Source organism: Anabrus simplex, chromosome 5 (assembly GCF_040414725.1).
Source record: "Anabrus simplex isolate iqAnaSimp1 chromosome 5, ASM4041472v1, whole genome shotgun sequence".
NCBI classification, from domain to species: domain Eukaryota; kingdom Metazoa; phylum Arthropoda; class Insecta; order Orthoptera; family Tettigoniidae; genus Anabrus; species Anabrus simplex.
The window spans coordinates 197,761,361-197,773,944 of NC_090269.1; the positions used below are offsets into that span (position 1 = coordinate 197,761,361).

General features: G+C 37.9%; 1 protein-coding gene across 2 annotated transcripts in view; it reads right to left on the minus strand.

The window, feature by feature from the left end:
* Cap-D2 (CAP-D2 condensin subunit) overlaps positions 1 to 12,584 on the minus strand; it is a 410,800-nt gene that overhangs the window by 21,864 nt on the left and 376,352 nt on the right. Inside the window, exon 17 of one of the 2 annotated variants that reach the window (XM_067148430.2) lies at positions 10,970 to 11,102. The exons of the other annotated variant lie outside the window; for it this stretch is intronic. Coding sequence (XP_067004531.2) covers positions 10,970 to 11,102 — 133 coding nt within the window. The remainder of the gene's footprint in view (positions 1 to 10,969; positions 11,103 to 12,584) is intronic. 2 annotated transcript variants of the gene reach the window in all.

Sequence of the window (12,584 nt, forward strand, 5' to 3'; positions counted from 1 at the left end):
TATGTTGCGTTATTAATGACTAATATTTATAATGTTGATCTACGATTCCAAGTAACGTACTGAAGAAGCCCTTAAAATAGAGCATAATGTCATCATCATCAGTTAAATGTCTCCAGTTTCCCAGGTGCGGTGTATGAGCGCTCACCACTTCAATCGATTCAGATATCATTATTCTTCCTGTAATTGATTCCAATCCACTCCTGTATGTCCTAGATCTTGTTTAACTTGTTCGATCCATCTCCTTCGAGGTTGGCCTCTAGGACTTTTGCCTTCTAAGGTTTTCTCCAACCAACCTTAGCTACTGAGCAAGAATCCATTCTCATTACATGGCCATAGCATTTCAATCTTGATCTGATTATGGTATCACATAACAATTATCTTATTTGAATCTCTTGGCGAATCCTCTTGTTGCGTACCTTATCTCTCCTGGTTTTTTTGTAGCAATGTCCAGAGGAATTTTATTTCTGCAACTTGGACTCTACTTTTATCTCTGCCTGTGAGGATACAAGTTTCAAGGCCATTGGTAATTATGGGCAAGAAGTAAGCTTGATAAAGTGTTTGTTTGGCTAGTATTGGAATCTGGCTGTCCCAGAGAAGGCTTCTAACCTGATGGTAAAGGACAGCTCCTCTCTGAACTCTGTGATTTCAGCATTTGATCAGTTATCTTCAGTCAGGACACTACCAAGGTATTGAAAGTGGTTAACTTCTTGCAATTTCTGTCCGTCTACTGTGATATTTGTTCCCTACTTTTGTCTGCTGACTGTCATAACAACTGTTTTCTTAAAGCTGATTTTAAGTCTGAATTCCTTAAAATGACAAAGCATTAATTTTTCCTTGAACTTCTTCCTCATTACCTCCCCAAATTACCACATCATCTGCAAATGCAAATGCCTTGAATGCACTGTTCTTGCTGTGCTGTTTCACTCTTTTCATTATCTCATCCATCACTGCTATAAGTAGAGGTGACAAAGTGCTGCCTTGTTGCACTCCTTTACTTGTTATAAACCAGTTGGAATAGCCATTTCCTATCCTTACACAGCTCTGGCAGTGTTTGTACACCATTTTTTACTTTACTGATGAGAGATTCTGGAATGTTCCTCCTCAAGCAATCTCAAAGTTTATACCTCAGTATGCTGTCATAGGCTTTTTCTAGGTCCAGAAATACAAAGATGACATTTTGCCCCTTTTCCCAATGTTTTTCCATTATCATCCTAACAGCAAAAATGAGATCTGTTGTTGATCTGTTACTTTGAAATCCGTATTGTTCCTTCTTCAAGCTGAGGTTCAAAGATCTTTCATCATCTTTTCTCCATCAACTTAAGTCAATGAGACAGAAGTGTGATTCCTCTATAATTGCCACACATCTGTCTATTTCCTTTCTTGAAGAGGGGAAATATACAACCCTTAGTCCAGTCAGTCGGGATTTTTTCTTCACTCCACACAGCATCACTCAAAATAGCCAACAAAGTCCACGAGTTCCAGCAGTTTAATCATGTCTGAGCTCAACTCATCAAGGCCAGGTTATCTGCCTTTGCTCATAGTGTTCAGAGCATTTTCAATCTCAAACCAAGTCAATGGGGATTCACTTTTTCCAGCCTTGTTCCCAGAATCCAATTCCAAATCTTCTTGAGTGGTTTCTGCTGGGTCTGTTCCATTATACAAGGAAGAAAAATACCTTCTCATCTCTTCCCGAATGTCTTCCTCTCTCCACGTTATAATTCTATCATTTCTTCCCAATGCATTAATTGGTACATAAATAGTTTTGTTTTTCACAATTCTGTACAGAAGTTTCTTATTTCCTTTACTGTCCTCTACTAATTTGTCAGTAAATTCAAGCCAGTTTTCCTCTTTCTCAGATTTAATATCTCTTTACTCTGAGTTTTAGGTCTCTATACTTCTGTTCTAGTTCTCTTAGTTTTATGTAATCCTTATATGTGCCTTTTAGGTTCACTTTACCTCTTTCTCATCTTGCTGTATTCCTATCTTTTATGGCTTGCTGAACATTCTACCACGAAGTTTCCTTTTCTTTTGGTATACAACTTCCTACAATATCAACAGCTGAGCTCACAAGTATTTTCTCGAATCGGGTTAATTCCTTTCCTTCCGTTTCCATCTCATTTGTTAGGAGCTGGTCACGGACCATTCTTTGGTATTCTTCCCTTTTTTTTTTCATTTTATATTCATCCAATTTTCACACCCTTATTTTGGGTTTTTGCCTGCTCTACACAGTTTTTACTGGGATGTTTCTTTCTGGAAAAGGGTGTTCTTAATTATGAGGTTATTTCTTACACAGAAGTCCAGCAGATCTCCACCTTCTCGGTTCCTGTTTCCAAAGCCTTTTGGACCAATAACATTTTCATACCCTGTTCTATCAACACGAACTTGGGCATTCAAATTTCCCATCACAATTATATTATTCTCTTCAATATGCTCTTCTAGTTCATTGAGGAATGCGTCTTTCTCCTCTTGAGTACACCCAGATTGAGGGGCATATACTTGGATTATGGTTAGGACCTCTTTCCCTATTTTCCATCTTAGCTTAATTATTCTATCATTGACACGTTCTGCATCCGACACTATGTCAGTGTTCTTACTGATGACAAATGCTACTCCATTACAGGGTTCCTTTTTGTGTCCAAGCCAATAGATCTTATAACCCTTCCTCAATGATTTTACACCTTTCCCTTTCCATTTTGTCTCACTCTGTCCTAGAATATCAAACTTTCTCCTTTCCATGAGGTCCACTAATTCATCACATTTTCCTGTCAGACTTACAATATTCAATGTTCCAATGTTTTGTTTTGTTTTTGTTTTTTTAATACTTTCTCATGTAGATTTTCCTCTTAGCATATCTTCGCTGATTATCATCGGACTGCCAGCCGTCATACCTAGCAAAAGTATGTGAGGATGTTGTCGGGACTTGAATTCCATTGCATCAAAAGCTCTTTTTAGTTTTGAAAGCGGACACCAATTACTCTCCTGTTGACTTGCTGGGCCTAACACAAAAGAGGATTTTTTCCTTTAGCCTTTAGCAGTCCCCTGCCACATCCACAAGGCAGCAGCTTTTAGTGAATTTATGCAACATTTCCTCCACAAAGGTTTCACTCAACCTCCTAAGGAGAACTCCTCTGCCCTAGTCGCTGGTTCATCCTTAGTCTACAAGGTTTGGTATTAGCCGACCGACCCTCAGCTAGACAGTCGCAGTTGTACTGTCTACTGTCACATACAGTAGCAGGGTTGCGCCTGACCTGACCCTCAGCATAATAAATATATACATAGATACATAGTAAAACTGAGCAAACACTCAGTTAAAAGAAGGAAAAAGAAAGAAGTTTTCTGTTAGCTGAGTGTTTGCTTTATTAGAGATAAATACAAAAGTTATGGCAAAGGCAATCAAAACACACTGGGATCCCAAAAACAAAAGATAAAGAAAAATTAATTAATCAATCTGACATAAGCTGTATGATTTGAAAAGCCTGGCTGTGAATCTGTATGAAAGCAGATCTTGTTTCTTAATACATTGTTGTAAATAGTAAACATAAATTCTTGTATTGGTTTAAATGTCATAATTAGGGGGCGGATTTCTATGACCTAAAAATGTATGAAATATGTATGCATTTATGACCTAAAAAACATAAAAATATGACCTAAAATTCAAAATATGACTTAATGAACAGCATCTACGTCACATAGAAACACTTTTATTACGATTGCTACAGGCTGCAATTAATTTAGAGTTAAAAAAGTTTTAATTCTTCGAAATTGTTAACCCAAAATCAACTAAAATGATGAATATTTCATGAACTCGTTAAGGTTACACTGCATACTCCTCGGCAAGGACGGACTCTGTGGAAGACAAATACTACAGTTACTTTCACTGTTCAATACTCAATCAGTTTTAATTTATACACAAAACATATGTTATTTGAATGAAACTTTCATACCTGATCTAGTCTCCATTATCAGAATTGTTGCAATTTATGACCACATGCATCTTAAGATTGTTGAATGAGAATACCCTCCTGTTGTTGCTGAGTATTGTCTTGTAGTGAAAAAAACGTCTTTTGACATCACATGATGTAAGGGGAGCGTACTTGATAGTTCAGTCACTTGGAGGTAATTCCTAGAAATCTGCAGATGAAGGGTTTCCACTAAGAATGTCACTTATTCCACGCAGGAACACAAGTCCGCTAAATTTTTCCAGTACATTTTCTAATTTTCTACACACCCTAGATGCTATTGTTCCTTTCGCATGCTTTAATTCCTGTTCAATGCACTTTACAACATCCAGTGCATCGCTTAGTTCTGCACCTGAAACTTTCAGTTGAGTGATTGCTCCAGATAAAGAATTAAAATTGGACTTTATGTAAGCCAGACCTGCTTTTAATGCAGCACTTGAAAATAAATCTTGCGTGGTTTTAATGGAGGATCAAAAGACTTCACAATCTTCTACACGACATCTAACTTGTTGCAACAGTACACTGCGGCATCAATCCAAGTCCCCCATCGCGTTATAACTGGCTTGGGAGGTAGGGGCAGTGAAGGTGCTTCTCCCTGAAATTTCTGAACGTGAAGTGCAGCTTTGACGAACACTTTCTTACAGAGTTCAATATTAATTTATCAACTTCAGGGTAGCTACTTCTAACTTCTTCAGCTGCCCTATGCAAGGCATGTGCAAGACATGTCACATGTATCATTTTCGGGTATAGGCACCATGCGTGTCGCTCTAGCGGCCGGACGGAGAACAACACATGAGGCAGACTCCAGACTCAGATTCGCAGTAGCTGTTCTGTTATGACTGAACGTGTAGTTACCCCGATGATAATGGCAGAGAAAAGGAGAACAAGTAAACGCCATTGTTGTGTGTTGTCGGATGTTCCAATACTTACGCAAATACGGGAAGTGAAGTACAATTTTATAATTTTCCAAAACGAGCGATAGAAGTGAACCGAAGGAGGCGATGTATACAAGCAGTTAACCGAACGAAGTAAATAGGCCTACACATACGTACTGCAAATGTTTGCAATAAGTTCAATTGATCTGATTTAATTTTGGTTTTAATTTTTAGCACTGATGGATCACTTTGGTAACCTACGACTTACTCAAGAATATGTAGTGCACATTTCAACGGAAACAGAAGATCTGGACACCAACTAAGTCCAGCCTATGTTCTGACAATATTTCCAGATTAATACAAGAAGAGGAATGTGTCGCTGGGACCCAGCTTACAGCGCTTTCACAGACAACTCAAGCAATTAAAAAAGGAAGAATCAGACGGAAAATTTTCAAGTACAGTTTGCCCAAGTAACACAACCAAGGATGCACCCGTGGGAACAGATGCATCTGATTTTCATTGTTCAGACTTCATGTTTTCTTGTTCAATAAATGAGAACGACGTAAATACACAAGCATGTATTCCACTTAATTTCGGTCTGGGAGGGGGCATTACGAAACAGGATAAAATGTGTGGAACGGAAGACGATCATGCATCAAGGGTCCAGGCTTCCAAGGCATAAGGAACAATACACAAATACGTGATTTAACAGGTGTGAACTTCAACGTCTTTGCCTTACTGCTTGCGTTATTACCAAACTTTAATGTTTTGAAATTATGTAAAGAAACCAGATTATTGATTTTCCTAGTGAAAATGAAAACCGGACTGTCCTATTCTGCTTTGAGAGTGCTATTCGGTGTTTACAGGACAACAAATTCACATATTTTTATGACCATGCTTATGCAGCTGGCACTGTGTACGAAACATTTCATATTCTGGCCTAGTAAAGAAAGTGTTCCAGAAACAATGCCTCCAGCATTTAAGAGAAATTACGGTAATTGTTGAGTTATTATTGACTGCACAGAATTTAGGGTTGAACAGCCTCCCCAAGTACATCGGAGAGTGTATTTCTATTCTCAATACAAGAGTTGCTACACTGCAAAAGTTTTAATTGCAATCACGCCTGGTGGTATGATCGCCTTTAAATCTAAATGTTACGATGGAAGAGCTGGCAACTCATTCCTAACAACCGACAGTGGTTTATTAACTTTCCTTCAACCTGGCGATGAGGTAATGGCTGATAAAGGATTTCCTGGTATCAGAACCAACTTATCTGTCCGCGGTGTCGTAATCGTGACACTACCGTTCTTACATGACGGGAGATTAACATGAATGGAAATTCTAAGTTCCCATGGAGGGTATTAGATAGTTTTCCACCAATAGAGCATTAACAGCTGAGGAAGTTGAGAGTACTTACAATATTGCGAGTGTTAGAATTCATGTAGAAAGGTGTATTCAAAGAATCAAAATATATAATATATTACAGAAATTGCCAACAGAACTGTTTCCACACATGGATGACATCATGCATATGTGTTGCGTGTTAACGAATTTGCAACCTCCAATAATTAAAGAATAGTTTGAGAATTGTTCTACCATCAGTTTGTTTTATATATTCTTTGTTTACTTTTTGATCTGTTCAACATTCAACAAGCAAGAATTGACAAATATATTTATTATTATTATTATTATTATTATTATTATTATTATTATTATTATTATTAGGAATACAGCTAAATTTTTGCAAGTAATTATTGAAACAGAACTTCGTCATTTTGGTGAGACATTCCTCGACATACTTATTGTCCTGATAAATAGGTACTGTGAACTGTTGTGCTTTGCTATATAGCCAGTACATATAGATCACATTTTCCCAAGCCAGTTACGTACATCAGTATTTGTATTTGTGTGTAGTACATATGACTTGTCTTTAACTGTATGTTATTTTGCTCATCAAAGTAAAGATAACATACTCGCACATTTCCTGACTCGTCTACTATTGGTTTATCTTAGACACTTAACTTCTACCACTCTGTCAGCTAAATTTCCTTTGAGAACTATGCCATCTGGAGATCCACAAATCCAAGGTTGCTTCTTGTGGTTAATAACCCACATCGAATAACCTGAACACCAAATGAACTTCCATAGCATTCTATTGCTTCACTTTCCATGTCACTTTTGTAAGAAGGATTGTTCAAAGCAGCTCCCCCAATTGGAGATTCAGTTACCAATGCGAGAGTTATGTCACCTAGTTTTGATCCGATGTGCTTTTGTGCTAGCAGATATTCTTATCTTTCTTTCTGGAAACCATCAATGGCTTCCTGATTGTAATAGAGTGTCCAGGGAGATTTTAATTATATGATCTGTATCAACCTGTACTTTGCTGGTAAAAAAACATTTCATCACTCACAGTGCGAAAGGTGCATTTGTCTGGCAAGCGCACGTCGTTAGAGACTTGTAAATGTAATAGCTGTGTCACAATTTCCTCACATTCTTCTCTCTTCACATCATTCACTACTCTGTCTATCAATGAGGTGACTACAGTCCTGCACGATTGTTTGATTTCAAGAGATATCTCCAAAGTCTTTCTACCGAGCAGTTCTTCTACACGTTTGCCTTTTCTATATTTTTCTGTTTACATTGTTTTCGGGCTCGGTTTTCCCCTTTGTTGTGGACGGTCTGTTTCGGAGACAACACTTTCATTATTTATATAACACACTACCACAGCTATGTGTTTGCAAGTTCCTCTGATAGAGACATTACGATTCTGGTCAACCTGAACACAAAATACAAATAAAAATGCGTAACTTAGCAAACAAGCATTAAGTAATTCTTACTAAATAAACTTTATGAATTGTTACCTAACTACACCTTGCTTTCACCATATACGGAGCAGTGCCAGTTACAAATAGAAAAATGTGCTCTCTCACGATATAAAGCGGCAAAGTGATAGACGTTTTTCGGGTGACTTTTCCTGTGATGTATCCGAAACCATTCGAAATTAATTCTTCAATGCCGTTCACATGGCCACTGACAATAAGGTTTCTTCCTTTATTGCATGATGATTCACTTCGATCCCCAAATTGAATTGCTTTAAACCCGCAACTTGTTCAAATGTCACACATGTTGTATGAGACTCTCGCACTACGCCTCACCTCTTGTTTCAGAACGGGCCACTATGTAGCGCTAGTAGTAGCATTTCGATCTATCTGCACAGTGCCTATAGCATTTTAAACCCCTCGGCTGCCTTCACCATATACGGAGCAGTGCCAGTTACAACTAGAAAAATGTGCTCTCTCTTTGCCTCGTTTGGCCACAACAGATTCATTGAATTGTCGAAGAGAACTGCAATGGTGGAATGGTTTGTCTTCTCTAGCACTTCACATGTTAGGAGGAACGTATCTCCAGGCCGGTCTTCCTTTGGTGTGCCAACGATCACATTTGCTACATATCTTCCATCCACATCTGTGGTCTCGTCTACTGAAACCCATATCTTACTGTCTCCCACACCATGCCTTATTATATCCAACACCTCTTCAAGGGGTCAGACTGTCCTTCCTGAGATAGATTTGTTGGGAACAGGATGCTTTGTATATTTTTCAAGAAACTGTCTGAAGCTTCAGCTGATGATATGTACAGGAATATTAGACGAAACCATCACCTTGCAGAGATCTTGTGAAAATTGTGAACACTGTGAACTTGATGTTGGGGTTTCGAATAGCAGACGTTGCCTATTTTCGAGTGCAGAATATTTAGTTACACAATTCTTCTGTTTTACAGTATTACAGTGTTGTTGCACAGAGAAGCGTTTTTCGGCAGTAACTTTTACCTCACACAATTTACAGAATACAGTAGAACCTCGATAATTCTAAATCGGTTAATTCAAAATCCCGCCTAATTCGAAGAAGCTCTCGTTCCCAGAAACATGAGATACAGTTTTGCATGTTATTTCAATTGTTTAATTCGAAATACGGATAATTCATAATTCGAAGTACAATGTCGGCCCCATTACCGAAATTCAGACTTTTAATTCGAAACTGCCTTTACATTTTAAAACAATAGTATGTTACAGAGTAATTTCAACTCGTAATTTATCCGCTCCGCGTCATAATAGAACGCGTGTTCCGGAATGTGGAGGGGTAGCTTTCCGCAGTCCGCACTTACACTCACTTCGGTGGGTCTACAGTGCGCTTTATGATTGCTAAGTTGAATGAAATCTGAATTCTTTTGTATTCAACCTTTTAAGGAACGCCGTAATATCACGCAACAGACAGTGTGCGGGAAAACAGAATCCGCGAACACTAGCGATGCCGACAGTTGGCGAATAAACGTGGCTCGTATAATAAATTCGTAGGCACCGAACAATATTGTCATTGCCGGTGAAACTGCATTGCTTTATTTTAATGCGAGCCCAAACGGTCTTATGGTTTTAAAGGAGAAATTGCCAGCCTGGAAATCGTACAACGGTGAGGGATGGGGGTAGTGCGTTGCAATGCACATGGAAGCGAGATACTTTATCCCCTCATCATAGGAAAGTTCGATAAGCCACAATGTTTCAAGGGGCGTCGGGCACTTTCCATGCCAGTACAAAGCATCTAAAAATGCAAACAGTACAGAAATCCAAAAAATAATGCATGTGCACAGGGGAACCGGCATAATTTATCCTCATCTTTGAATTGTGCAATTTTTTTCCTTTCATTGCGTGAGGTTATGTTTGTCAGTGATTTATCCAAGTGCATTATTTGAACATTGTAAATGCACCTTGTTGGATACATTTTGGAAATAGTTTTTTCCATGGCATTTGAAAGGTTTAAACTGTGAATCGAGGCGATTGCATGTATTAATGGGTCTTAGAATACTTTATGACGCAGCAAGTGTTTACATTTCTAAAGTACGAGAGAAGTGCCATGGCGGGAAATCGTACAAGGATAGAGTTATAGGAAAGTTAGATTTTTAGGGCATCGGGTACTTCTGTGTAAATACAAGGCATCTAAAATGCATACAGTATAGTAATCCAATTAATAAAGCACTTACACATGGGAACCAGCATAGATTTCTCCTCGTCTTTAAATCGTGCTTTTTTTTCTTTCGTTGTGTGAGGTTATGTTTACCAGTGAGATATCCGAGTGCATTATTTTAATACTGTAAATGCACCTTCTTGGATACATTTTGGAAATAGTTCTTTTCTCATGGCATTTGAAAGGTATAAACTGTGAATCAAGGTTAACTGCATGCAGTAACGGGCCTTATAGAATATTTTGTAACGCGGCAAGGGTTGGTACTTCTGAATTGCGAATTGGCGGTTAATTCGAAATCACGTAATTCGAAGTCCGATTTTTGAGTCCCAACGACTTCGAATTAACAAGGTTTTACTGTAATATCACTCCATCCGTACTGAATATGTTTTCACCGAACTCACGAACAAAACCTCGCAACTTCCCACAAACTGAGGCTTTCGTTTTAGGCATATTGAAAGGAACTGAATGACTGAAGCTCCCTAATGACCAAGGTCATTCAGTGTGTTGAAGGTGGAAGAGGAAAGGGCGAAGGAGAGAGATAAGAATGACATATAACTGCTTCCCTATAAACAATAGCCCGGTTTCCTGAAATTGACTCAGCTAGGAAACAATAGCTCCTACCTATTAAAAACATTCCATACACTACTTTAGGCTGGTTCTTCAGTAGTATATTCCAGTCTATCCTAAAAATAATTTCTAGAGCTTATTCTGATTTTTATGAAACAAAACTCAAATGAAAACTACTAAAATATGCCGTTATAATGATATTTTGTTCAAAATATATCATAAAACTTAAGAAAGCCTAAATATACATTTATATGCCCAATAAAACCTGTTTAATTTTGATTATCATGCTTGGAAACGTGTTGTAAACACAAGACTATAAGATATAATGTTAAGGGAAAAAATATGACTTGTCATAGAAATCCGCCCCCTAGTCATAATAGTGTACTGTTAGTAATTTCAAACTATTTAAATCTACTGTATTTTGTGATAAATGTTTCTATTATACTTTTTCCTCCTATTTTGGAAGTAGAAAAAAAGGAGAAAAGTAAACATTATACACAAGTAAACACATTTATTTTCAAGTTTAAAATATCAAATTCATCTTACTCACTTCATGATAACCTGGAATTTCTCCTGTGCTAGATTTAGTTGTGGACTAGAAAGCCGCGAGACAATATCTGGCAGGGCATTGTAGAGGGCATTTCCTTTTTGTGCCAATTCACGGAAAAACACCAATGAAATATCTGAGGGGAAATATAAAATTTATTCAATGACTACAGAAACATTTCTGAAGGTACGTAGACTGCTATGAAAAACAGCAAAACATTCCATACCTAATTGATGATATGTACAGTCAACCGCACAAAAATTGGCCATCACAGAAGAGAATTTTCTTTTAAAATCCTCTTGTTTGAAACAGAATGAATATATTGTGCAGGTAGTAGGATTCGAAGTATCATCTCTTCTGCCAATGGTTATCCATAGCTTACAAATATCCTCTCATTTAGAGAATGTATATAATTAAATATTTCATCACAAGCCAATTTTTGCACAGTTGGGTGTATATTATATTAGTTTCATTATATCTTGCAGAGATGAGGGTTCAGACAGTACAGCACTGGCCTTCTGAGCCAAAATTGGCAGGTTCAGTCCGGCAATATTTAAAAGGGTTAAAATACCAGGTGTATGCGTAAGTCTTTTCCGGTTTCACTAACAGATGTCACCAGCAAACAGTATGCGGTGTATGAATTTGACACCTACGTCGGTTTGTTTGTCTAACATTAACCTACCAACACGCACAAGTTGAGTGCGCCAAACACTAGCGCCTGTGTTGTATCGTTCAGTGATCCTGTCGATGTTTGTGCCTGAAAAAGAACATTTGCGACATCCATTGGTTTTTCTATTTAATCAAAAGTAAAAGGCTGTGGAAAGTAATCGTTTCCTGGCAGAAACATATGGTGAACATGCTCCATCGATTAGAACAAGTGAGACATGGTTTTGACAATTTAAACGTGGTGATTTCAATGTGCTTTGAGTCTGGTGGAACCAGAGAGGTATTGTGTATTATGAACTCAAGTCCAGCAAAACCGTTAATGCACAGCGTTATCACCAACAAATGATTAATTTAAATCACACATTGATCGAAATACGACCGGAATGAACCAGAAGACATGGCAAAGTAATTTTGTTACACGACAATGCACTGTCTCACACAGCAAAACCAGTGAAAGACATCTTGAAATCGCTTGGATGGGACATCCATCCGCACTCGCATAGCAGCATTTCAGCAATTCCAAGGAAGTTGGAAAATGGCTCGACGAATGGTTTGCCACAAAAGACAAGCGGTTTTTCTGGCATGGTATTCACAACTAACCTGAAAGATCGGTGAAGTGTGTAGAAGCCGATGGCCAATATTTTGAATAAACAAATAATTAATTTCCCTTGAAAATTACGTGTTTTCTTTACCACAAAAAAAAAAAAATAAAAATAAAAAAAAAGAAGACAAAAACTTATGCAACACCTGGTAATCATGTGTTGGCAGATATACAGGCAGTAAAAGAACTTCTCCAGGACAATTCTGGCCCCTCATGTCTTCAGAAACCATAAAAGTAGTTACAGTACAGTACCTTATGTTGATGTCAAACCGTGACACTGCAAAAGGCTGAGTTTGACTTTGAGAAAAGGACAAAAATAATTGGAGTAATTTGGGGTAAAAACTACAAGAC